The sequence below is a fragment of the Atractosteus spatula genome, chromosome 2, assembly GCF_055471065.1.
Source record: "Atractosteus spatula isolate fAtrSpa1 chromosome 2, fAtrSpa1.hap1, whole genome shotgun sequence".
Lineage (NCBI taxonomy): Eukaryota > Metazoa > Chordata > Actinopteri > Semionotiformes > Lepisosteidae > Atractosteus > Atractosteus spatula.
In genome coordinates, this window is record NC_142707.1 from 76,573,626 (window position 1) to 76,601,273 (window position 27,648).

The 27,648-nt window shown below is 37.4% G+C and overlaps 2 protein-coding genes across 2 annotated transcripts in view; one reads left to right on the top strand and one right to left on the bottom strand.

Moving 5' to 3' along the window:
- Positions 1-2,393: 2,393 nt before the first annotated feature.
- On the bottom strand, positions 2,394-6,859 carry hsdl1 (hydroxysteroid dehydrogenase like 1). The gene is made up of 4 exons (XM_088937786.1): positions 6,470-6,859; positions 5,623-6,068; positions 5,015-5,224; positions 2,394-4,145 (listed from the first exon to the last, which is right to left on the bottom strand). Exons 1-4 carry the CDS (start codon positions 6,687-6,689, stop codon positions 4,074-4,076), a joined length of 948 nt encoding a protein of 315 aa, XP_088793912.1. The 5' UTR covers positions 6,690-6,859; the 3' UTR covers positions 2,394-4,073.
- Positions 6,860-7,088: 229 nt separating this feature from the next.
- Positions 7,089-27,648, top strand: part of tbc1d32 (TBC1 domain family, member 32) — a 68,791-nt gene continuing 48,231 nt past the window's right edge. The window contains exons 1-19 of the mRNA XM_088939075.1: positions 7,089-7,327; positions 7,726-7,903; positions 8,866-9,027; positions 9,503-9,680; positions 10,110-10,181; positions 10,563-10,688; positions 12,416-12,494; positions 14,012-14,112; positions 14,205-14,266; positions 14,776-14,926; positions 15,697-15,756; positions 16,468-16,570; positions 17,685-17,822; positions 18,865-18,954; positions 19,721-19,863; positions 23,361-23,488; positions 24,509-24,710; positions 27,055-27,134; positions 27,317-27,455. Coding sequence (XP_088795201.1) covers positions 7,749-7,903; positions 8,866-9,027; positions 9,503-9,680; positions 10,110-10,181; positions 10,563-10,688; positions 12,416-12,494; positions 14,012-14,112; positions 14,205-14,266; positions 14,776-14,926; positions 15,697-15,756; positions 16,468-16,570; positions 17,685-17,822; positions 18,865-18,954; positions 19,721-19,863; positions 23,361-23,488; positions 24,509-24,710; positions 27,055-27,134; positions 27,317-27,455 — 2,169 coding nt within the window. The 5' untranslated portion in view covers positions 7,089-7,327; positions 7,726-7,748. The remainder of the gene's footprint in view (positions 7,328-7,725; positions 7,904-8,865; positions 9,028-9,502; positions 9,681-10,109; positions 10,182-10,562; positions 10,689-12,415; positions 12,495-14,011; positions 14,113-14,204; positions 14,267-14,775; positions 14,927-15,696; positions 15,757-16,467; positions 16,571-17,684; positions 17,823-18,864; positions 18,955-19,720; positions 19,864-23,360; positions 23,489-24,508; positions 24,711-27,054; positions 27,135-27,316; positions 27,456-27,648) is intronic.

Here is a 27,648-nt window from a genome sequence, read left to right on the forward strand (position 1 = left end):
CTCAAACACGACACACACTCACACCAGGGCCAATTTTACCAAAAGCCAGTTAACCTGCCAGCATGTCTCTGGTCTTGGAAAGAAACCAGAGCACCTGGAGAAAACCCATGCAAACCCATGAGAACATACAAACTCCACACAGACAGCAACAAGGGACTGGACCCAGGGCCCTCCCAGCACTGTGAGGCAGCAGTGCTAACCACTGCATCACCTGAAGTGGAGATGGTCATGAAAACCTGAGTGCTCAATCTGAAAAGCAAACAAAATCTGCTCTTTTTTCATTTCACTCTGCATTGACAGAACCTGAGATAAAAAATGCCCTCCAAACATTAACGCCATAGGGAATTCTCACAACCATATTCCACTGGGGCTTCCCTCCCAACCCAACATCCTTTCCTCTCCCAGGATCTTCCAGCTTCTCCGTGTTGTAGGATGTCCCTGCCGCAGGAACATTTCGCCCAGACCCACCCATCATCCCATATCTACGACAACCTCATCTGCGCAGCTTCGTGTCCACCGTTCCCTTAAACGCCCACAGCCACCTGATGCTCTAACAGAAGCCTGCAAATCACAGCAAGCATATACAGGGCTCTTGTGGGCATTTCAAGATAACCACAAGGTGTCAGCATGTGCCCTGCAATCTCAGTTATTGCAGCTCTTGCAGGAAAAGTCCTGCCATTTACATTGGTGAAACACGAAAGACTGACCGACCATTTCTTTGCTTAAGGCAGTAGAGATCAAAACTATGTCCAAGACGACAGCTCCCCATTCTACCTCTCTGGCAATGATTACAATAACCTTTCACTCTGTGTCCTTTTAAATGGATTACGGGACTCCTACTCTTGAAAAACGTCAGAAACTAAGATTATTCTTAAACTTGTATCACACTTTCTCCTGTTTGTCTACCATTTCTCCAGTGTCTTTTTATTTAAAAATCTCCAAAAATGACTGCTTACACTTAAAGTGCAAAATCAAAAAGCATTCCAAGAAGGAAACAGAAACAGTTATGATCCCAATAAACTAACTTCACTCCTGACACTCCTAATAAATAATAAACCCCACTGAAAACAAGGACTCAGAACCTGAACATGAATGTTGAATGAGGACATCCAGGTGTTTACACCCTCAGAACTGCACTGCAGCATGTTGGACGGGATGCATGTGGGACGTTCTAGAGTTGCTCTAATGAAATTTTTGGCTAGAAACTATATTTTACAGTTTGGAATTGACACCCAAATTGAACAGCAAATGAAAACACTCTTGTTAGAGTGTTCAAAATTCATCTAGTCCTGCACTTCTTCTTCTCTGGATGTTACCTGACATTTGAGGGACACAAAGTGGCCAGACATTGCTGTGAGGACTGTTCAGCTATGGAATTCCTCAACAGCTTGTGAGTGACAAGGGACCTCAGTTAAAATCCAGTGGGTTTGCGGTGTTTCTGAAATCCTATCCTGTGAGGCATATCTGTTGTACCCCATACCATCTCACCACGAATGGGCTAGATAAACGTTTTACCCAAATCTTGCAACACAAGGTAACTGGTCAGGCAGGCAGAAGCCACACATAGAGAGAAAGGCAGTATTAAGAGCATGTTCAGTACAGATAGTCTCTGCTCTTGCTGGGGCAGAATGATCCATTTTGTCTATCTCGAAGTCAGGGGCTATCTAACTCCCTGCCTACGTCTAGTATAGTTCTTAAAAAATGGTTCTTTATTCATGTTGGATTATTCACAAGATGATTAAGTGGATTAAATGGATTGGAGATGTTATTTATTTGTATTGTTTTTTTTCCCTAGCTAAACTATACACAAAAACTCAATTTATTTGAAGCTTTTTTTGAAATTTTTTTTAAACCAATGTTAACTAATTTACATTTTTCCAGCTGCTCTATGACAGACTGCCATCATCATTTATGTTTAATTTTGTAAGCAAACTTTTGCAACATGTGAAATTATGCTGGGTCACCTGTTGAGTGACTTTTAGATAGGTGACAGTCTGACATCTCTTTAATGTGAATTATTCTGTCAGTAGAAAAGAACAATCTGATAATGTCGATATTGTATCTTGAATGTTTTATTTCATTTTCTATCTGCTTTAACCAATTCAGGGTCATAGAGGAGCTGGAGTCTTATCCCAGGCATACAATGGGTATGAGGCAGGGTGCTCCAGTTTATTGTAGGGCACACACAGACACTATTGAATACAGTATGTCATCCATTGGACAGACTATATTTCCAACAATTCTGTAAACCAGTGTAGCAGAAAGAAGGCTGGCAAAATCCCCCACCCTCTTACAAATATTTGGAAAAAAGAACTAAAGTTACAACAAAGTAGACAACTGTATAGTATGGGATGAAAAGTTGCAGATAAATACAGAGGCACTCACAAATGTCATGACAGGTCTTCTTTACTGAAATACACCATATATTTTTAAACTTTACAAATCAGTGATAACAGAGGAATTGTCTTATAATACCTGATGAACAAAGAATACAACACATTCCCAAAATCAGAGAAAACTTTACTGACAACAGGTATTGAACCGTAGATGGGCCACGCCAGTTAATCTGGTTAATATTCACAGAACTCAGGTGGCTAAAACTTGTTTATTTGAAAGCAAAGCTACACAAGTGTTTAGCTCCATATACAATCAACTGATGTAGCAGCTTAACCATTAATCTAGACATATTTCACAATGTCAAAGTGTACTTATGTGGTGCTTGAAATGCAGGGGGAGGGGAGCCCCATCTCCTCCACCACCGGTGCTCAGCACCAATCTGGGCGATGCAGAGCAGCCATTGTGGACCAGGACACTTCTGACACATAAGAAGCAAATCATTCGCGCATCTTCAGAAACAGCTGTTTGAAACTTGCATGGCATTTTTATGCTGTTTGATGATAACAACTCACAGATCAAGAAGAGATCATTCTTTTTAAATACATGGAGACCTAAAAAATATCTTCCACATACGACCACTGATTTAATAACTACAAACAGACCGAGCAGCAGAGAAGAGATCAAAGGTAGCAGCACTGCACCACCCTATTTCCTAGATATACATCAGAATATAAGTCTTCTTTTGAGCTAATGACTGTTAGATCACTCAATCTTCATCATTTTAGAAAAAAATATTTCAGTCATTATAAAACACATAATGCACATACAACAGGAGAAACAGAAATGCCACCTTTAAACAGTACATATTGCTATATTTTAAAAAGAGATTCACAAAGAAAAAAAAACTCTGTATAGTTAGTTATGTTGCAGAACTACACAGCTTTCCAGACAAGAGGTTTTAAATATTGTTTACACCTTTTTTATAGTATTACATCTTAATGAAACATGTTCATTTGCTTATGATTTTACAACATGTAAATGTTACTGTAAATTCTACATGTAGTTTCTATATTTCCTGTATTTTCAGAAGGCTGCTGATGTCATTTCCATCTTTCTGAAGGAGCTTTTACAGAAAGAGACCACAAAAAGTTCAGGTGCTCACAAGACTTCTAAATATTTGTGTTGCTTATTTTTCTTTAAATCTCTTCACTCCTTTATTTTTCTACAGCAGATGTAGAGGTCAAGCTAGAGGAAAAATAGCTAATTGACTAAAAATGATTAAGTTAGTCAATAATTCAACTTGTCGAAATTTTAAGGCACATCTCACAGAAAAAAAGTGTAATGATGAGGTGCAGATTGAGAAAAAACTAAATACGCCGAGTTCAAGTGCTGCTTCTGTAAATATTTAAATGTAACCATTTGTTAATTTCCTGCCTGATGTTTTCATGTCATAAAAATGGACTCAACACTACAGCATTCACTAGTAATGATTATTTCCATCGGGTAAATGCAGGCATTTCTATCAGAGAAAACCATGAAGAAGTTAAATTATTAAACTGTAAATCATCAAACAAAATAAGATATGAAGGAGTACTTATTACAGGTCACATACAGTACTAACAATAATGCACAGCAATTAGACAACTGCCACACTTCACAGTCCTCAGCACAGCACGAATGTTGAAGAGCACACTTGGCCACTGCTCCTCAGCTGTCCTCCGAGTCGAGGTTTTCTTTCAAATCGTCCTAGAGAGCATGTTGGAGCCCCAGACCCACATCCATTCAGGCATGTACCGGGAGAGCCAAAACTGGAAAATACAAGCACAAACAGCGATAAAAAGAAGCTTGGCTCAGTTCACAAAGCGACAGAATTAAACACGGAGGGGGACCAGAGGACTGTTTTATTCACTTTTTAGTTCTAAATGCTTTATTCCACATTACCAGTAACAGCGGGCTATTGTTATTATTTAAACCTGGACTGAAGTGTTGGCATTCTTCTGGACTGGAAAAAAATAGCCAAACTGAACCTAACACCACTGCTCTGTTAGAATTTCTTCAAGGCTAGTGCACATCCCACTATTTAATTTTAGACTACCATTTTAATTACTAAAAAAACAGAATCATTTCCAAAGCTTTAAGAAGGCATTTTGCAGGTCATAGTAGTTTGCTGCTTTCTCCAGCGATGCCACTGTTGGGACACTGCGCAACATTTTAACCGTCTGCTCCAAAGAAACCCCTCGCTTTCATTGTACACAGTACAATATGTAACACCTGAGATCCACTTTGAATAAGAAAACAAGGATAATTGTAGTACTGATATATATTAGTATTACGGAGCATTAATTGTATAGCCTTCAGTTATAAAGGAGTACTTATTTCAGGTAAGATATTTGCAATACCTAACAGAAGTCCTGAGATGTGCATAACTATGCGCTATGCACATCTTTGGAGGAATTAAAATGTTTCATCCCAATTGTCACTTGAGAACAGAACCGACTCTGAAAAGAACAATCTTTTTAAAAAAATGGTATTCCTACTGAAACACGTGAAATATCTTATTTAAAGAATACAATCTTAACATTTTGTTTTGTTTCCATGACAGTCAATCCACATACTAATGTGAATCCCACCACACGTTACTGATGAACACGAGCTTCAGAGCAGCAGGCTGGCGCACCTGTATGGAATGTGGCCAGTATCCGGTTGTCCGGTGGGAAATACCCAGCGTGGAGATGGCGTGACGAGCGTACACCTGTGGGTGAGGTACCAGCCATCCACCAGAAGCAGCGCTCACTTCAGAGATGGAAAAAGGAACCAGACTCTGCACAAAGACCCCCTTTGAGGCATATTCATAATACAATGCACGGCTGAAGTGATCTAAATAGGCCTGGAACAGAAAAACAGACACGCTGTTTGCTGTCAAAGCAATGAATAACAACGCTCTGCAACTGGATGTGCTACCACATGAAGTGTTAAATCACTGACAGGGTTACGTTGTCCAAGACAATTGTTAAGGATGACTGTTTTGACAGTAACATTACACTTAATTCAAAGTTTTGATATTTCTTGCTTTATCTAAAACAAACAGTAAAAGATCTGACCCACCCTTAGGAATTTAGTGAGGAAAAAAGTTCAAAGCTACATGGAAGACACTATATAAAACACCTGCTTTGACCAAATGTTTGAATGCAATGCAATGCAATGCCAGAACTTATAATGCTGCTTAGTTACATCTGTCTGACATTATAATTGAACTTCTAGAGACCAGCATGGATAGCATTTCACCTTGGATGCTGAGTAAGCTGTCATTTTTGGGGTAGGTTTACAACAAGATCCCGAAGAGATGTTAATAATAGCTCCTTTCTTTCTTTCAACCATCCCTGGAAGAACAATGTGCACCATCATTGTTGCAGCTGCGATATTTATGTTAATTATGTCCCAGAGCTTGTTTTCAGGAACGTCAGTAAAGTGCTGTGGGTATTCAGAGGGCACGCAGATATTGTTTACAAGAAAGCCGATCTCTTTGTCCTTCACGGCATCCTTAATGGGCTTGTACGCCTCCTGCCCCTGACTGAAGTCGGCTCCGATAGTCGCGGTTTCCACGCCATAAGCATCAGCAATGGCCTTGGCGAAGCTCTGCAAGGCGCTCTCGCTGCGACTTATCAGGATTATGCTGACGCCCTCTCTCGCCAGCTCTTCTGTATAAGCTCTCCCTAAGCCATCACTCGCACCTGCAAGAAAAAAAACAGGAAACAATGCAAAAACTATTACAAGAGCAGGCAGGCACAACATGATGTGTTTTAAAACAAAAAAAAAAGGTTGAAAAACCCTCAACTACTTTTGTCTAATATTTTAGCGTACACGCAGGGCCAGTCACGTAAATGTTTGACATTTTCTAACGGGACAGCATCACAGTTCACAACAAATCAAACATGTGCCACCAAATTGCATCCCCCCCACAAACACACACGAAACTCACGTTAGAATAAAAGGCTTCCAGAATAGTTTATTTCACAAATTGCTATTGGAATGCAACAGCACCCCTGTATTGGATGCACAGTTATTTTAAGACGGTCGGGAACAAGTGGTTTGGCTGTGACCTGCGTTCACTGGGCAGGAGCCTGGAGCTTACCGCACACCACTGCCCACTGGCCGTACTGATGAACCAGGTCTCTCCTGCTCATCAGCCGTGGGATGAAATGCAGCCTGATCAGGCTGTAACAGTCCCTCGCAATCGCAACAGCTGTGCTGGCCGTGTAGAAGGCACCCACCAAAGCAAGCGTTTCAACGTAACAGTTGCACGACCGGGCAATTTCGCGATACAGAAGGTAGAAGCTGTCTACTGCAGCCATGGCATTCGGGTTTGAAAATATATTTCCTCGACCTGTATTTCTATCTGCTGCAGTTTGAACGCAAACGCACTACGATATATCCTAATGAAGCTAAATTTGTGAGTGCATGCACACTTCTGTATCACACTGATAAGAAGTTGCTAAAGTAATACACAACTGAAACCGGAAGAAAATGCCACGCTGCTTACCACCTGACTCTCGCATGAGCGGGGCACTGTAAATGATTTTGAAAATGAATTAAGGGGTGCGTTAACTTTACACGTTTATTAGACAATTGTTATTTATTGTTTAGAAACCAGCCTACGGACAAACATATTAACAGCATCATTTCCCAGCTAGCTCGAACTTCCCATGATTCATTGCGCAGTTCGTCTTCCGCTGTCGCGCTGCTGCTTCTTCGTTTCTATGGAGACGGGACGACTCGAAACCGGAGCTCCTAGCAAGCAATATTCAGTGTTGTGTATTTTCATTTATCTAAAGAGACATAAAAGTGTACTTTGGGTGTATAAAGCGGCGTCGCTCAAAGATAACATTGCTTTATCTTGGAAACAGAATGATTCTGCGTTTCGAGCTTTGTTTACGTCTTACTGGCTCCGGTAATGTCGAATACTGAAGCTGGTTTTCAACTGGGTGTTGAGGTACGAAAACAAGTGTGTTTTAAAATGCTTTTCCCCCAGCATGTTATCTGATAGCTGTGCTAATACTCCACTCCTAATTCTAAGTACGATGTAATGTATGATTGTAAATATTTGCGTCCTAACTACTGTAACAATGGCCGCAGTTTGAAATCTTAATGTCGAACATTTTTTTTAATTCAGTAGTTGACAGTTTAACTGTAAACAGTTAAAAAGTCGCTGAGTTGACATAATCTAGTTAAATAAAAAGTAGGTATAAATATTTTTATTGTCAACTGTGCCTGCTACGCGTAAGAACAGTCATAGCTTAAATATGTTCGTTGTTTTGCTTGAACATGTATCATTTGTACCATAAATGTGCACCTGTATCACAGACAAACGTTGTCGTTTTGCTCTGATAGACAGGAAAATCCACGTTCCAAAGATGTCACATTTTTCCAGCGAGGATGAAGCGGAGCTCCAGTCCCTGTTGAGACACTTGCTTGAGAGTGTGAAAGAGAGAATCAGAGGTGCACCTTCTGCTGAGTGTGCAGAAGAGATTCTTCTCCATCTGGAGGAAACGGATGAGAATTTTCATAAGTAAGAGGACAAAGAAATATGATTGATTTCGTTTTAGAATTGTTGAGCTTATGGTGATGCATATCTCATGTAATTCTGTTCTTAAAACAGATTATTTTTGACAGTTAATTTCCTTAAATATAAATTATTAATATTTCCATTACTGTGCCAATTGTATAAAACCATAAGAAGCAGTTAAGTTTTTTTTCTTTACATTAGAATCGTCTGCTATTTTCCTACTCATCAACCTCGGTTTTCAATCTTCCAAGTCTCAACTGAGTTTTTTCATGTGTACAGCCCTCGTACTTGCACGGGGGTTTAAAGGCCATGTACACATCCTCACAAATGTGTAGCTGTTTCAACCCACAGCTCTGCTGAGAGGCCCGGAGCCTCAGAGAAGATGCAGCTCTGTTTGGCAACACAGGAAGCCCTCAGGCACCTGGCAAGTCACAGGGGTCATTGCTCAGCCTGCAGATGATCACAGATCCACCCTGGTGATGCTGGACCAGCTGTGTGCAGCCTTGTGCAGAATCACAGTCCTGGTCAGCACATGATCTAGCACCTTTACTGCTTAACTCACAAAGGAAAATCTCTGTTACTATTGCTCATATCATGGGAGCTATTGCTCTTACATCATGATTATTATGCGGTGGCTCTGTGGCTCAGGATCTGCGCCTGTGGCTGGAAGGTTGCCAGCTCAAATCCTGCAGCCGGCAGAGGAATCCTACTCCGTTGGGTCCCTGAACAAGGCCCTTAACCCCAGCTGTTCCAGGGGCGCTGTACAATGGCTGACCCTGCGCTCTGACCCCAAGCTTCTCATCCTGTGTGTGTGTCTGTGTCTTGTGGAGAGCAAGCTGGGGTATGCGAAAAGACGAATTCCTAATAGCCCTATTATAGGGCTAATAAAGTGATGTAATGTAATGTTAAATGTAATGTAATATGTGCAGTATGTATATGTAAGAAGTACAACCTTTGTGTTTCAGTTATGGGTTCATCATGTATCTACGGCACTATGTTGAGAATATGCTGGGCTCAGTCATTGAAGCAGAAACAGAGTGCTCTGCAAGTGGTGAAGGTCAGGGAGTTGGGCCGGGTCAGGACACGCTGGTTCATGCTGTCACAAGGAGGACCCGGGAATCCAATGAGTATGTTCTTTTGAGTCCGAATCGTGCCTTCCTGATTCCTCACTGCATTTCATTAGTGTTGCTTGACCTAACTGCTGAGCTCAAGGGTTAGGGGTTGAAAAACCCAGCCTTAGGAAGTCATCAACTCTTTAAATAACTCGGATAAGTTAAACTAGTTTGAATTGATCAAAATTATAATTGCTTAGTACTATTTTAAATAATCATGTATAATTCTTTGTGAAATTCCTATTTTTAATAAACTCTACAGTACATCCATAAAGAGTCAATAAGAAAGTTAAATTGCTACAATAAAAATGTGTTTGTAATTATTTATTAAAGACACAAATACCTGTATGTACTTTATATATATATTAGGTATTTTAGTAAACTTATTAAAAGCTCTCTAATATGTTAGTTTTAGAATATTAGGGAATTTCTCCCTTATCTTTTAATCTGTATTGTGAATGTTTTTTTTTTTCAATTTTCCTCCTGACAGATACAAAGAAATGATCCTGTCATTGAAAAATACCATGATGGTGGCGGTGGAGTCTCTAATTAATACATTTGAAGAAGACAAGTTGAGGAAAGAGGAGACACATGGCAAAAGCCAGCATGAGCAGCTCAGCAGTCATTACACCGACAACTGCTCAGACAGCGACTGCTCTTTCAATCAAGTATGGACGTTTTAAAGAGAGTGTGGCAAAGCCATTCTGCAGAAAGTGTTAATCCACCGTTTATTCAGATTTCACTACATTTATTAAATTAATTAGTACATTGATCAGGTTTGACTTTTTAACCCCTTTTTCTTATATTTTGGTGTGACCTCAAATTCCAGTGAAAATGAATTTGTGTTCCGTTCGTGTAGAAGACCCATTTCAGGACTGTTTTCAGGACTTTCCCTGAAGCAAGCGATGTTTTTCTATATTTTAAAAAACTTAAAAGAGCATTTTAAATTTGGACATAGGCATTAGGCAGTAAAAATATATTAGAAATACATATTTCATTTGGTTGCTTGTAATTAAAATGTCCTAGTGAGATTGATGACTATAGCCTTATGGCAAAAATAGTATTTACACTTTTTTTTTCATTTGATATTTTTACAGAGTTATGCTTTTATAAAGCAAGAGCAGCTTCAGGCTATTGCAGAAAAAATAGACTCTAGTCAACCCAAAGAGGTAAGGTGGATTTTAATACCATATTGCAGCATTTACTCCAGTATTGTTTCTGTTAGAATCATTTTGTATTGTATATCAGGGCTAACTGATTTCATTAATTCTTGCAGTACATTATTTAGTACATTTATTAGATTCTATGATTTTTTCTTTATTTCCTTCTCTGGGTCAGAGAGCTTTCGTAATACAGATATATGAAGCTATGCAAGTGATTTATCTGGACAAATGCTTTTTTTTTTGTTTTAACCTCTGGAGGTGATTATGTATCATTATACATATGCTTCAGCCTAAAAAGTGGGAGTGTGTTTATTGAGAAGGAGCTCCGGCTCCCCGGGTGATAACGGCTCGTGCAAGCTCACTCACTGTGCGAGTCCTCGTGCTCAGGTCCGGTGGGAGGCCCTGCAGACCCTGTGCTGTGCCCCTCCCTCTGACGTGCTCAGCTGTGAGAGCTGGACTGGCCTTCGCAGAAACCTCTCTGCCGCCCTGGGAGACCCCGACCCTGCCTTCAGTGTAACTCTTTTTATTTTTCAAGCATTTTACAGCGGATATTCTCCTCCAGTATTCTAAACACGGTTCTAAATGAACCCTGTAACGAGTTATTATGTTGTTAGTTATTATTACCGGACTGTTCCAGCAGACCATGCAATGGTAAATTTGCTATTTGAACAGTGCTGTAACACACACAGGCTAATTTTTTTTTAATCTATTTTTATATTACAGTTATATTTGAAAATACAATTTCCAAGTTAAAGAAGTCAGCCTTTGAATTGGTCACTTTGTATTGTTCAGATGGCATGTTTTATTTGAATGTTTTAAATGAAAAATGTGATAAAACAGTAAATATAGTATTTCCATTAATTAAATAAAAATTACACCCTAATGTATGTGGTTATATAAACTGATGGAGAAAAGAAACGCAACATTTTCTGGAATCAGAATACTATAGTTGTAGCTTATGTATTTTCACAAAATGTTGTCAATTTGTTTAAGGCCTCTGACCAGCAATATAGCTTGTGCAGTGAGGCATTGCAACTTTGCCAATTACACAAAAGCTCGTTAGGTGCACTTTTACCCAACAAGATCCAGGAGGAATAATGTCTGATCAGGTCACCTTTAAAAAGGGCTTAATTCAAAGCTTAGGTCACTGCAAGAAAAAGGCCACACTTAGTCAGTTTCGTGTGCATTCCGTAATGCCTGGAATGTCACCAGAAGCATGGGAGAGGGCCATTGGCATGCTGCAGATAGGCATGTCATGTGCCAGCGTTGCCAGACACTATGGAGTAAGCCGCTCCACTGTGTCCTGACTGCAGAGAAGGTTTCAGCAAACTGGCAGGACAGATGACCATCCAAGAACCGGTCACCCTTGAGTGACCACACCAGAGCAGGACTGACATATCAGACTGGTCCATCTGAGAGACTGTAGCAGATCTGCCACCCGTACTGCTGCTGAAACTGCAGGCAGACACAATGCCCGCATCAGTGACAGGACAGTGAGGCTCCATGCTGCTGGCCTTAGAGCAAGATGACCTGTTTAGGACAGACAGAGGCTGCGATGGACTCGTCAGCAGTGGCATCAGGTCCTCGTCATGTATGAGTCACTCTTCAGCCTGTTCCACGTAGACGGGAGGGCCAGAGTGTGGAGGAGGAGGTGTTGCGTTTCTTTTTTCCATCTGTATACATTTTATTTAAAATATGTTGTTTGAGGCTCTGGAGTTAATCTTTCAGGAAAAAAACCCTGTGTGAAGTAAAGATGTAGTTAAAATCCAGGCTACACCACTTGTGCCTAGTGTTTTTTTATAGATTGAGTTATCTGAGAGTCCTTGGCTGTTAAATACAGACAGTCTAGGTTTGGGGAATGAAGGGCTTGCTATTATCATTAAGAGCTACAGTATGTTTGTCTCATACTTATCACAACCGCCCTGCTTTGAGCTTCCTGTGGTGTCGAGGGCTAAAGCAGTAGCTTAGCTGGAGATCTAATAAGGTTCTCCAAAATATGTAATAAAAGGGAAAGTATTTTCAATTCTTAATATCAATTATAATAAAAATGTCCTTGTTGTTTGATTTAATATGGGAGCAAATGAATTGATAATATTCTTAGTACCTGCATTTTGATGACGCCTCCTCTCAGGTACTTCAGTGGTGTTGGTGCTGTATGATTGTGGAGTTTTGTATTCAGATATAAATAGAGTCATTATTTATATTATTATTATTATACTGCTGTTATTTTTTTCTTTTAGGATAAGGTTCTAAAGTTCTATGCAAAGACCTTTTCATCTTCACCATTGAATATAACAAGAGAAATCTATACTAGTTTAGGTAAGTATAACTTTTGGTTATTTTAGAATTTGTATTAATACATAGACTAATTTCTATGAAAATTATTACATCCCCTGATTGGTAATGCATATAAAGTGCTGAATAAAAGTTTGTAAACTCGCTCCATTGTTTCTTATTCTCGTATATTTTAGCCTTACATGTAATTAGATCTTCATGAAAGACTTAATGAAAGGTCAAGATAACCTAATTGTCTTAACACAAAGAGATGAGGTATATTTGTATTCAATTAAAAGAATGGTCGAACAGTAAATATCCTCGTGTGAATAAATATGAACCCTTAAATTCAGTAACTGGAAGTACCTCCTCAAGAACCCGTGACTTCAACTAGTAATTTCCTGTAACTTTTTATCAGTTTCTGACATTGACTTAGGAATTTTGGCCCTTTCTTCCTTATAGAACTGTTTCGAGTCAGAAACATTTGAGGGTTTCATTGCATGAAAAGTTTGTCATAAGATTTCAGTGCGGTTTAAGTCCACTCTTTAACCTTTCAGAATATCTTCAGAATTTAGGCCCAGCTTCAGCTAAATTGCCAATAAAGTGCTGAATTCATGGTTATGTTAGTAATAAAAAGCTGTCTAAGTCCTAAGCCCTAAACCATGATACTCCCACCACCATTCCTGAAGCCTATGATGTTGTCTATGATGATGTCTACTGTTGAAAGGCAGTGTTTGGTTTTCACCTCACAATGTTTCTCATTGTGACCAGAATGTACAATTTTGGCTTATCTGTCCAGAGAACATTCTTCCAGTAGTCTTGTGGATTGTCTCTAGGTGCCTTTTGCTAAGCTTTAGATAGAATGCAATGTTCTTTATAAAGAACAATGGTTTCACCCTGTCTGTCCTCCCATGATAACCATTCCTGTTCAGTCTTTCTAGTTTTTTCGGCATTTGACTGTGTCTGACAGTGGATGACTGGAGAAACAAATGTTTATATGTAGTTTTGTAGCCCTCTCCAGACTGATGCTCATCAACAGCCCTTTTTTGAGGTCTTCTGAAATCTCTTAATTGTGACATGACTTGTTTCCAGTAAGCTGTGTGGTGACAAACTTACAAAGAATCTCACCACTAAGTAATACAGGACTGCCCAAAGTCCTTGTTTAGTTGTAACTAAACTATTAAAACACTTGATTGCGCTAATGAAACTAGGGTTTTGTGTATTATTTTAAAGACTCTGATTCTTAATTATTAATTTTCCTTAATAAATGGAATTGGTTATTATGGAAATAATTATTAAATTATAGGATTAAATTCCTGTAATTATATTGATGTTTCACAAACTTTTTGGCACCGTAAACGTAACGTTGTCTGTGGGTTTCTGTTCATGCATGTTCTCAGTGACCTAATTGAACTAATCATTAGCTTAATTAGACCAATTTAACATTTTATAAGGTCAGCTGATGATTATTTAAAGATATCTAGAAAACCCGCTGGATTATAGCCCTCAAGGACTGGACTTGTGCACTTAATATATTTACAATTTTGTTTATTTTTATGTAGCTAAACATTTGGAGTCAGTCTTCCTTTCACAGAAAACAAGCTTTTCTACTGCTGCTGGATTGGACATAAGCAATCAAAATGTTGGACGCCTGCTAAAAAAAGTACGTAAATTAAAAAATTAAAAATTTATATTTAATAAAACTAGTATAAATTCATATTTAACTGGGAGTTTGATACTTTGTTTTTTTCACAGATGAGATTGTTAAATGAGTTCCAAAAGGAGGTGACATCATTTTGGATTCGAAACCCAGAGAAGTATGTTATCTGTACTTGTTTACCCCTGTAAAGTGGAAATTTGAGCTCTGCTGATTTTAATATTTTTTCAGTGATATGCATATAGTTGTAATGGTTGGTTTATTTTACATTCATTGTATAGAGCGAGTTGGTTTAATTTCAATGTCTTATCATCATTTTTAGAAAATAATCTGGTGAACATGTTTTAATTTCAAGATTCATTTTTAACTGTTTTCAAACTACCAAGTTTAAATATGAGTAAATATATTTTAGCAGAAATTAAATGTCTAATGCATCGTATATTTTCTTAGGTAAGTTTTGTTCAAATGTATTGTTTCATTATAAATGTTTCTTATAAATTGTGTTTCCATGGGTGATTAAATTGTATTAATATTCTGACCAAATTAAATGTTGTTTCATGTTCTTACAGTAAATCATGTAGTAAATCCCATACAAACATCATGCAGTAACTACATACAGTTGTGGAATTTTGCTTTATGTGTTAATGATTTAAGATGTGTTTTTTGTAGGTATATGGAAGAGATAATAGAGAGCACTCTGTCGCTCTTGTCATTAAATCTTGACCAGAGTCTAAAGACAACAAGCGCTGACAAGGTCCTGGAGCCCATCTACTTTCTTTCCATGCTAGACATCAAAGCTAATTGGTTTAAAAAGTGGATGGTAAGCAATGGTGAACAATAAAAAGTCAGACATTAAATTAAGTCTTATAACTATGTGAGTATATAACTATTACTGTAGCTGCTGTTGTATTGTTATTGTTAACTCAAGTAGCTCACCAATTATTGTAGTACCAATAGGCCAACCATATACCACTTTAAATCTAGACCGTGCCAATCTGTGACTGGGTTCTGGAACAAAAGTCTTGGATTTTCAGGGGCAGTGGGCTCTTTTTACCTGTTGCTTCTGGTTTTTCACTATACCGATATATCAACGTGTGGTTTTTATACTATATTTGTTTGAGATTGCGACCATAATTCAGTGAAACAGAAGCAAAACTTTGAAGTAGATTGGGAGTTGGGTCCTAAAAAGGTAGGGAGAGTGGTAGTTATAAGAATTACTTACTGCATTACATCAGTCTTAACTAAAATACATATTAGTAATTAGTGTATATGAAACAGTGGCTCTTCAGCAAATGTATACATGTATAATAGTGTTTTATCATAATTCAAGATCTCTAGCTTTCAAGCAGATAAAAATACAATATTTCCAGTCAAGCAACATAATAGGTCAATGAAAAAGTCAATTCATTTTGACTGTAACAAAAACCAACAGGTAGGGTATGTGGATCTCCAGGACCAGGGTTTGAACACCTTTAGGGCGAATATTAAAGGAAATTTTTTCTTTTCTATGTAATTGTATATAAACATGTTCAGTTATGTTTACATCATAGCAATTTGGGCTCCTTCTGTGTTTTATCTGTTTCCCTTTAGCATGGCTATTACAGCAGGACAGTGGTCTTGAGACTCCTTGAAAATAAGTACAAGTCTTTGGTGAGTATTCCTTAAGGCATTCTGTATTATACAATATTACCTGAATTTTCTGATTAATGAGAAGATGAAGAGTGAAAATGATTACAGGTGACAAATGGACCTGAAAATGAGATGGTATTTAACTGTATCATTAATTTTGTCCATGACTGGCAAAGTAAAAATTGTAACTCCCATATAATACAACATGCAGTAACTATCAAAACGGGCTAGGTATGTAAACCTTGTCAGAAATGATTTGTAATCTCATAGTAAGAAACATACAGTAAACTTTGTCATAGGCTATTTGTGTTGTCCAACCTTAATGACCACTGTTATTGTGATTAGTTTCTAAAAAGGTGCCTTATTGAAAGCTAAGTAACAGAGGCTTTTTCAGGGGGTATTAAGTATTTTGGACTCCCATCAATATTTTTCTTGCCTATTTGATATCTTTTTTGTGAGTTCTGTTTTTTGCTGTCCCTTACTCTTTAGATTTCTGTTGGGCATGCTATTCTGTTAATTGCATTGAACTGTCTGCAAAGATGTTAACACATTCGTCTAAACTTGAGAGAAAGCATTCACAGCATGTGCAATGTGCATAACACCCTATATGATCTGATGAGAAAAGTGTTTGAATGATCCTACTGAGAGGACATGAAAAAAAGAAAATCGAACAAAAATATATCAATACTGTATGGAAACTGGTGAGCTCAATTCATTTTTTCAATTTGACAGATTGTTGCATCTCTTCAGCAATGCATTAATTATTATGAATCCTGTGAGTCTTCTTGTGATAAGACATCCAACATTGCACATGTGAGGCAACAACAGCAGACAGGTATGTATTAACCTTCATATCTCTTATCCTATACTAACATCCCTTTTTAATTGATCTTTAAACTGTTTCAGGTGAAATTATATTTTCTTTTAAAAATGTGTATATGTAAGAATATGTAATTAGCTTATCCGCCCCTTTGCCTCATAGGCCTGCTCTGCTCTGTCATTTCCCCACACTTAAATAACTTAATAAAAACAGCTGAAACACTGTTTTTTCAGCATGAAATTAACCTCTGCTTCTTTCTGTGTAAGACATAGCCTACTACATTCCTGGGTTGTGACTTTTAAAGCAAGAATTACTAACTTTTATATATGAAATGCAATTAAATGATTTAATGATTCAATTCAATTTGATTAGAGCAGCTTAGAAGAATATGTTTTCCTGTATCCTTTTGTAGTTACTTAATTCAGTTAAACCATATATCCATCACACTTCAGCACCATTGTGAAAGTGTGGCTCATTGTTTATATGAATCCTGTGCTGTGCTCTGCTGTACCAGGATCAGGATATAACCAATAAAGATACAAAGAGATAGTTAATACTCAAGCTTCACTAAGTTCAGGGTTCCCTAGTGTCATCAGTTAGAAAATTACTTTCGATACTTCAAAAGCTTTGCCTTTTGAATAGAAACGGTAGGGTAATACAAGCACGATATCAGCCCTGTTGCTTTTATTTGCTCTCTACAGGTTCTGTTAATAATGTAGCAGAGAGGGACAGAGATTGGAACAATATATAAATATTGCTGCCTTTTAATTGCATTGCCATCCTGCTTATGTTTCTGTCCACATAAGAATAATTAGAAAATGGTTTGCAAATAAGTTGGGAGAGATATCAGGAAATCTTAATTTTTTCATTAAGATATATTGAATCTGTCTTAGTTTTTCATTTGCTTTTATCAAAAAGCAAGAAGCATGCCAAGTACAGTACATCTTGTTGTACAGTGCTTTTAAAAAGAAGGAACTACGCTCACCTAAGCTATGAGTAAAGTTTAAAAGAGCTATAAAATATAGATGCGTGTAAGAAAAAAATAAAAAAAGATTAATTAAAAAGATTAAATAAAAAATATCTAGTGCATTTATCCATATGTGTGTTTATATTGTTGCCTTTCCTTAAGGGACCACCCAGAGGATGTTTTACACAGCCAAACAGTTAGAATATACATATTTTGTTCATTCAGTCTGTCTGCTGGGAAGGCTGCTTATGTACACACATGGGAGAAAACTTTTCCCCATAAAACTGAAAAGAAGAAAAGGTAAGAAAACAGTAACAACTTTGGTTTGCTTTGCTCTCTGCATATGTAGTTATATTACCTCATTTTTGGATCTGAAAGTTTTCGACCTGTGTTGTCTTCTTTTGGCCTTGAAGGCAAACCGCTTCAAACCGCTTCAAACCGCGGCCAGTTGTTTAAAACATTTTATATAAATACTTTAACTATTAAATGTGAAATACCAGACACCTTAAAGTGAAGGTTGTGTTATGATGTGTAAATAAATGTAAAATATTTTTTTTTCAGGATGTTAGACAACAGAACCTGTTGGTTTGGAAACTGTGTGTAGTTTCTGTAGGTACTGTATGTACAGAGGCAGCAATGTAGGTTTATTCACCACCTTCCCTAAACCAATGCCCTGCTGTGCTGAATTATAAATAGTGTAGGCACATTTGTGAAATTAACATTTTTAATCAAAACCTGAATCTTCAATCACAAAATCTTGTGGATGAAAGAAGTCAAATGATATCAAAAACTGCAAAGAAAAATCAATAAGTAAAATATGTTTATTTCAACATGTAGTCTTCCTGTCTGTACTTTGTGGAGGCACATTTGGCAGCAATTACACCTTAAACTTTAAAGTCTTTTTGGATAAGTCTCTGCCAACTTTGTGTAGCAGGATGATGCAGTTTTCTCTTCTCTTCGCAAACTTGCTAAAGCTCTGCCTATTTGGTTGAAGATCATTAATTTATGGCAATTTTCAAGTCTTGCCATTTTCTGATTTTCTATCAGACTCAATTCAGGCCTCTAGGGACACTCAAAGGCATTCAGTTCTTGTTAAGCCATTCCAGTGTAGCTTTGGCCTTATGCTTTACGTCGTTATCGTGCTGACAGGGGAGTTTTTTATCCACGTTTTAAGGGTTCATGTTGGTGGCTCATGAATGGCTTTAGATAAATTCATTTGATGAAAATAGTTATACTTGACATCTGACAAAAATACCTGGAATCCGTGAATGCCCAGAAAAGTCTGTATTTCAGAAAAAAGTACATTATCTCTAATATGTATTAAAACTATTTCTATTGACAGATCCAGTGACTCTGACAGACCTGATAGTGATTCTAATCAGAATAATGTACAGACATCCAATTCCATATTACAGTGAAATCCCACATGTTGGTAAGCTGTTATCTAAGCATACCTATATTCAACCCAATTGTAAATTAAAGTAAACGTTGTTTTAATGACTGAAAACTTATTTTTATTACGTTAACTGAAGAGTTTGTACTTATTTTCCTTGTGGAAAGCTACTAAACACATGTAAGTTAAATAAAACAGGTACAGAGCAAATTTGCCCAAAAGAAAAATCAGATCCCCCTATTTTTTAGGAAAAGACAGTTTTATTAGTACATTTTGGTTGTATTTAAGTACTGAATATTTATCTTAATAACAAGATGTCTTTTTTTATTGTAATGTATTATTGTTTGGTACTTACAGTAGGTATAAACCCTGCACCTTTCAATGGCAGTAACTAGATTGATGTATTTCAAAGTTGAATAAATTGAATTTTTTGCACTTTAAACATAAAGACTGACCTATTTTAACGATGACTGCCCTGTCAGTACTAGAGCAGCTACATGGAAATCTGTTACCAACACACTAGAAAAATGAAAATTAAGAGATTAATTGGTAGTTTAACTTTAAGTCCATAGCAATCTTAGGTAAAAGAAGGTTTTTGGTTTGTTAGGTATACAGTGAAAAATATCCTAATCATCCCTGATATTTTACTTATCATATACACAAATACTTTTAATTAAGAAAAAATAATTGTTGTACTACTGTCTTGGATAAAGAGGTCAGAAAATGAATGGATGAAATTGTTGAATTAAATTATTTTCCTTCAATTTGTGATGCTGACTGATGCTCACTAATGTTTTATTTGTAGATTCCCTTTCACCAGCATGCCTTGTGATGGATGTTCTGAGAACTCTCTGTGACCGTAAAGAGTGTGCGGTGGAGTGCTTGTATGCTATTGCTGTCATTGAGATGCTTTTGTCTCCCATCATTGCCCTACTCAAAGGAAAGCAGGTAAGAAGAAAAGTCAGTTTATCTGTTGTCAAATATTTGAAAACAACAATGGAAGTACAGAGGTACCGTGGAGGAACCCAAAAGTGTTGGATCATTTTCACTGTGATCCTTGATTTACCCGAAATAGATAAATATTGTGAAGAATGCACTCAGTACATTGATAAAGATGTTGGGCTCGATTTTGATCATCTGGATGTAAGGACTTCACACAGAAGTTGTTCATTTCCACCTTGGAGTTGGGGCGAGTGGCTTGCAACAAGAGGGTTGTTTTGGATCAAAATGGCACCCAGCACAACCAGAATGTGGTGAAATTAGTTTTATGGGAAATGACATTTTCAGGCCATTCATGAGCCACCAACATGAACCCTTTATGATTCAGTTTAATGCAGCAATTGGACATTCAGCAAATAGGGAAGAGAAAAACCCCTGATGGCACTGTGCTTTGTGCATCCTGCAGTGGTGCCGAGGATGTCATTGGTGCTGCAGGAAGATCAAGTACTATACATGTCTTGCAGATAAACCAGAGAGCACTTGAACACGGGCTTTGTCCACAGGAGGCAGAAGCAAGGAAAACGCATAAATCTGCCCACTCACAGCAATAAGTGGATAATCACCGCTAGAATGAATACACACTCTTGACATATTTGTTACAATGTTAGTAAACTTTACATTTATGTAATTGCTTAACTGCCATTTTTGTGCATGGCTATTTTTGTTTTCTGTTTTTGAGTATGTGCTGCATTCATGTTTAAACATTATATCAAACTACCACAAAGCTTTTACAATAATAATCACATCACAATTTGATTTATTACAAGTAATACATATATTTGTTTTTTCAATTAAATTTAAATAAATTAAATAAAACTTTATAGATCTGATTCAAATCTGTAAAGATTCAATTGGAAACGTTGTTACATGTGAAGGAGGCTGAATGTCTGCAACAGCTGTAAAAGAAGAAACACAAAGTGAAATTTACTGATTGTGTATGTTCTCAGCCCCCAAAGTCAATACTTGGTGGAAACAACTTTGGCAGGAGTTAATGCTTCTAGTATTTTTGAATACTGTGCCATTATTTTGGAGGTCTAAACCAGTTGTGCACAGTGCAAAGTTGTAATTTTTTCTTTTCTCCCTAAACATATTGCTCCAATTCAGACAAGTTCATTAAGAATATTCACCCCCTTTTCCTGTCAGACCTCTCCAGTTGGCTTTGTACTTTAGATCATTGTCCATCTGAACTGTATATTTTCCAACCCATTACAAATTGTTTTGGCGACTCAAGTACGTTTTCCTTTAAGATTTTCACGTACTTTGCTTACGGTCCATTTTTCCTCTTATTCCTGATAACCATCCCAGTCCCTGCTAATGAGAAACATCCCCATCATGCTGCCACCACCACGGTTAACAGTCTGACTGCTGGTGACTGGGGTGGTGCTGACTGGGAGATGTGCTGTGTTGGGTTTGTGCCAGACATAAGCTGAGCAATTATAGAAAAAAAATCTTGACTGACCACAAAACCTTCTGGTGTGTGTCTGCAGTATATCTTGTGAGATTTAACACAAATATTTTTCAGTAAAGGCTTGATTCTTGCTACTCACCCACACAGCTCAGTTTTGTGTTTGTGATCAGAATATCGTCGATGTATGAATACTGACTCCCATCTGGGAAACAGAACTTTGCAAATCTATCAGAGCCACTGTTGGCTTCACAGTGGCATTCCTAACCAGCTCTCTGCTTGCCTGGCTGCTGAGTTTGGAAGGGAGGTCTGATGGGCATTCCCTTCTTAATGATGAACTTCACTAAAAGGGATATTGTAACCTTCTCCTGACCTGTGCCTCTCTGCCACTTTATCCCCGATGAGTTTCTAAAGCTCCTTGGTGTTCATGGTTGATTTGACATATCACTATGTGAGTTGTGGCATAAAGTTCAATATCTGTCTCAGGAAACATAAAGATGCATAAACAGATGCATGTACTATGAAGTCAAGTTAAATCACATTGATTGCACACAGAAACCATTTCACTAATTTCTATCTTTCAAACTATTCATCTGGTGGGGTGGCGCAGTGGTCAGCATTGCTGCCTTGCAGCACTGGGGCCCTGGGTTCATTTCCTGGGGTGCTCTCTGTGTGGAGTTTGGGGAGAACATGGTTCTTCCTGTGTTTGCATGGATTTCCTCCAGGTCCTCCGGTTTCCTCCCACATTCCAAACACATACTAGTAGGTTAATGGGCTTGTGGGAAAACTGGCCCTGCTGTGAGTGTGAGCCATTCAAAGTACTGGGTCCTGTCCAGGGTGCATCCTTGACGGGACAAACTCAATGAGGCTGTGTTTGACAAAGCGGTTAGAAAATGGATGGATGGTACTATTCATTTGCACTTCAACTGATTTAGGGTTGCTGTAGGAAAGGGGCTTCATACTATGTTTGTAACACTTAATCGCATACAGTATGTAAGATATTTTCCTTAATGTTAGTGTTTTGTCCAGTGATCAAAATCTGGTCTATTATTTCATAAGTGTGATGCTAACCCAGTTGGAAATGTATAATCATTACAGAATCCTACATCCTACAGGCCTTGAAATCCAGAATCCTGTTCCCGAAATCAAAATTCACAATCGCAACATTTTTGCAGGCCAGAGAAAAAAAAGAAACCTCTAGTATCTTATAGACATGGATTTGACTCAGGACAAAATTTACTTTCTTAAAACATAGATGCCCAAAAGTGAATTGGAATCAATCATCCTGTTCTAACAATGCACCACCAAAGTAGAGGAGACCATTTTTAGCCTGAGGATTCCACAGTAAAGGAAGTTGACATGCTCTCTATAATAATCCTCAGTTTACTTAATCAGAATGTGGTCTCCAAGGCTGGTCAGAACAAGGATTTATATCGTGGAACAAGCTGTAGAATAACAGGCTGATGATGAGGTTCATGTTCCTTCCCTTCTCTCTTTCTGTCTTCTGTCTCCTTGCTTTACTCTGCCTTGCCTCTGTATTTATGCTGTATTCAATTGCTGTTGAATATTTATTCTCCAATATGCTGGTCTGAGTGATTCACAGTGAAGTTAATTAACTTGAGGAAATCAGCACAAAAACATTTGGATTATTTGTGTTTAATTACCTATTAGTCCACAAACAGCTAGGTGAACACCTCAAAATAATATTATTGCATAAGAAGTTTTGAAACAAAGGATATCTAAATTTTGCTACACCCTGGTCATAACAATAGCAACACAATAGAAACCTTAAAATGGATGAAACTGCAGTGTAATGTGTGATATTTTGTTCCATACCTACTGTTTGAAACAGACTGAGTTTTGCACATTAATGTATAATAAAATACATAATGTATTTTATTAGCTCTTTTTATTATATTTTTACTAAAGATATTATTTTCAAGAATATCTGAAGGTACTGTGTATGATTTATATGTGCAATAATATATGCAATATAAAATTTTCTTCCCACAATTTATTTAATTGCACCTTTGTATCACAGGTGAATTTAACCTCCCCTGAAACAACATTGACTCACATAGCTGATATATTGGCAAGAATTGCAACTACTGAACGGGGACTTTCCCTTTTCCTGTATGATGGAAACTTCATTTACACTGAAGGAGAAGGGTAAGAGAATTGTTTTCATTTTGTACCAATGAACACGTGATTTTGCTTAACAGCTTTGATAATGGGAATTGAATACATGCCAAGCTAAAGCCTGCAAGGTGTCTGTGTGGCATAAACATGTTAAATCAATGGGATAAAAAACAATAGTTTCGGGCTCTAGCCTTACTACTATGTGTGGCTTGTTTTAAATGTGACGATCGGATGTCTTTTCTCCATCGACGTCACTTTAAGGTTTATGCACGCTACAGAGCAACATCCCTGAAATTTAGTTATAATTCTTAGTCTGTGTTACATTTTAATCAAGAAATTTAATTGGATCTAAAAAGATAATATGAAGGAAAAAAAAGACATTCCTGTACTCTTGGAAGAAGAGCACCCAAAGAAGGCTCCATAGCCAAAACATGTTTTTTTTTCTTCTCTTTTCAGCATGGAATAACCCTTTACTTTTTTCTTTGCAGCCTGTGCATGCTGATGCACCTCCCTTCTTGTACTCTCTTTCAGCTCTTAATGATTGTCAGTCCCAGAGACATCAGATTGTCTCAGGGTGTGTGTTGTTCATTTACAGTTAACTCCAGTTATGTAGCTGTTAAAAGTTTTGTCAGATTTAATTATTTGTCAGTGATTTTGCACAGCACATGTATTCCTCTTTGACTGGTCTTGTAGTGTAGGTGAATTTAATCAACAAACTTATTTGCTGTCCAGTAGATGTAGAGTAATGCTTTTCAGTGGTTTTGAAATCCATGTACTGTATGTAAAAAATGAGTGATGTGGGTGGGGTTTGAAATGTATGACTAAACTGGTAAAAAGGATCAAAATCAGGCAATTGGCAGTAATTGTTATTGTATTTATTTTGAAATGTGATTTTTTACGTCATTATTCTGAAGAAATGTCTGTGGTAGTGTAAATTTTGTTGAGCCCTCCAATTAAAAGAAGAAAGATTTAAATCTTTCTTTATTATTTTTATTTTCATGAACTCTGAATTTTTTCTTCTTATTCTTTTTTCTTCTTTTTTGCATGTAGCATTTCAGCAGCACATGTGATTGTTCAATTTACCAAAATGCTACTTGCTGATAAGATCTCCGTTTTGTCGGAAGCTGGGCCATTAACCAGCTTGAAAGGAGCCTTCATCTTTGTCTGCCGTCAGATGTACAACACATGTGAGGGACTTCAGGTGCTCAAACCATATGGCCTCCACGACTGCATAGCTGAAGCTTGGAAACAGGTGCCTCTCTTTTCAATAGTACTGTAAAAAAAGAAACATCTCTGTGGAGTTTTTGAATGTTGCAAATATTTTAATATTTAAAAGAAGTATATCCAGTGCATTGCAAATGTATTCACTCCCTTCCAATTCTGTCCCATTTTGTTGAACTACAAATGATATGTGTATTCACATTTTTAATGTGACTATTTTTAATCAAAACTTGAATACTCCAATTGAACATTTTTATAGGTGCCAAAAGATAGACGACAGCAAAAACTGTGAACAAAATCAAAAATTTAAATGTAGCAAATGAAATATATTTGGAAAGGAATGAATACTTTTACAAGGCACTGTGAGTTCTCAGTAAGTATTGATATACTGTAAACATGCAATTTACAAGTTAGAAAATATTGACAAAATTCTAACTAAAAGTAAACGGACTAAAAACTTCAAAGTGGCTTAACATGACCCAAAATACTTCTGTCTTCGTACATTTCCTTAGAAAGTTATTGAATTTCATGCTTCAACTTACATAGTGATATGTCAAATCAACCATGAACACCAAGGAGCTTTAGAAACTCATCGTGGATAAAGTGGCAGAGAGGCACAGGTCAGGAGAAGGTTACAATATCCCTTTTAGTGAAGTTCATCATTAAGAAGGGAATGCCCATCAGACCTCCCTTCCAAACTCAGCAGCCAGGCAAGCAGAGAGCTGGTTAGGAATGCCACAGATGGGAGTCAGTATTCATACATCGACGATCACAAACACAAAACTGAGCTGTGTGGGCAAGAATCAAGCCTTTACTGAAAAATATTTGTGTTAAATCTCACAAGAGATATACTGCAGACACACACCAGAAGGTTTTGTGGTCAGTCAAGATTTTTTTTCTATAATTGCTCAGCTTATGTCTGGCACAAACCCAACACAGCACATCTCCCAGTCAGCACCACCCTAGTCACCAGCAGTCAGACTGTTAACCGTGGTGGTGGCAGCATGATGGGGATGTTTCTCATTAGCAGGGACTGGGATGGTTATCAGGAATAAGAGGAAAAATGGACCGTAAGCAAAGTACGTGAAAATCTTAAAGGAAAACGTACTTGAGTCCCCAAAACAATTTGTAATGGGTTGGAAAATATACAGTTCAGATGGACAATGATCTAAAGTACAAAGCCAACTGGAGAGGTCTGACAGGAAAAGGGGGTGAATGTCCTTGACTAGCACAGTCAGAGCCGTGACTTTAATCCAGTAGAACATTTTTTAAAGGCTGGATGATTGCAGTTGATCAGCTGTCCCCAATGAACTTGTCTGAACTGGAGCGATATTGCCAGGAAGAAAGGAAAGAATTGTACCTTTCCACTGTGCACAACTCGTTCAGACCTCCTAAATAGAAGCACAGTGCAAAACTGGTACAGTATTCAAAAATAAAATAAAAATAAAAGCAGTGACTCAGGCGGCCGAGTACTTAAGCAATCAGTAAATTTTACTTTGTGTTTCTTTTGTTTTGGATTTGCAGACATTTAGCCTCCTTCAAAATATACCATAGTTCAGGTCAATCCTTACAATTCTTAATAAAATATTCAGTTGAAAATTATATACATTGCTTGTAATTCATTGAAAAGTGATATTATGGAGAGGGATGAGTGCTTTTCCAAGTTGCTGTAGCAGGCTTATCTGTCTAGCCACCGTGCTGCCAAACAATAATTTATCCAGCTTACTATGAAAAATGTGCATTATGTACAATGTACTATGAAAGTGTACTATTTTTTATTTCACTATTTAATTTAAAACAAAAAGGATCATATTAAACAATTACTTTAAAATAATTTTTGTTTTGGAATATTTAAAAATGTTTTTGTTTTGTTACAACTTTTTTAAAAATTATGTTTTGAACTCTGAATATTGAAATATTCAGCCTCACTTTCCATTTCTATCCCAGAGTTTCCATCTCATTCTGGCTCAGTTCTGACCACTGCCTTTCTCCCAGTAATCTGTGCATACATCGGCTAGGCCTGCAATGATGCAAGTGTGAGGGTTTGTCAGAATGGTTTCACCTGATTGTACCATGAAAATATAACTCACAGCTTTAACAGTGTGATGGAAATAGATTCTTTGAAAACAATTATTGCCATCTGATGTGGGAAATTTATATTTTCCATTCACTTTGCTGCTAAGGGATTCCTCTGTTCATAAGAAGAATGTTAGTTTAGAAAGGGAAAGGTAAATGGAATACCAAGTTAAAGAATGACCACAGTGAAATTTAACTATTTGATTTGTTTCTAGTGAAACCATTTCAACCCATCAGGGCTCTTGTTTAATGTTAATGTGAAATATTTGGCCTTATATTTGATTTGCTTTCATTTTCAGACAGTTGCCTTGTCAGAAAGAGTTCCAACTCCGGTTCCAGGAGATTGTTCAAGTTCAGCTGCTCAGGATTCACAAAATAAGTGAGTAAAGCAGCACAATGAAAAACAGCAGTCTGAACCAAAAAAAGAAATATAATAAACACATGAAGCATTTTAGTAAAAAGAGTTGTAATGTATTTTTAAGACTAAATTCTAGTTGGAATGTGTAATTTGCTAAATGAATGCAGATTTGGTTGTAACTGTTTGCATATTTATTCAATTAGCATGGTCTGGGAAGAGACTTTACTGGACAATCTCTTAAATTTTGCTGCTACACCAAAGGGGCTTCTGCTCCTTCAGCAGACTGGGGCCATCAATGAATGCGTCACCTATATGTTCAGCAGATTCACGAAAAAGCTGCAGGTAACTTGTTCTGACTGTAATTCACTTCTTGTTTCTGATTATTTGGGCTAATTTCTTGGCCATTGTCTTGTCTCCTTTTACACAAAGGTTTTTGAAATGCTTGATATGCTTGTAATATACATGCTCTTGTTAATTACAATGTGGTAATTTAACTTAAGTATTTAATTCACAGCATGTACAGTGCCTTGCCAAA

Coding starts and splice junctions, on each gene's coding strand:
- hsdl1 (XM_088937786.1), bottom strand. CDS start 6,689: ATGGCTGCAGTAGACAGCTTCTACCTTCTGTATCGCGAAATTGCCCGG. Junction 5,225..5,622: donor CAGCTTACTCAGCATCCAAG/GTGAAATGCTAT, acceptor TTTCTGTTCCAG/GCCTATTTAGATCACTTCAG. Junction 4,146..5,014: donor ACTGGCCACATTCCATACAG/GTGCGCCAGCCT, acceptor TGTATTTTCCAG/TTTTGGCTCTCCCGGTACAT.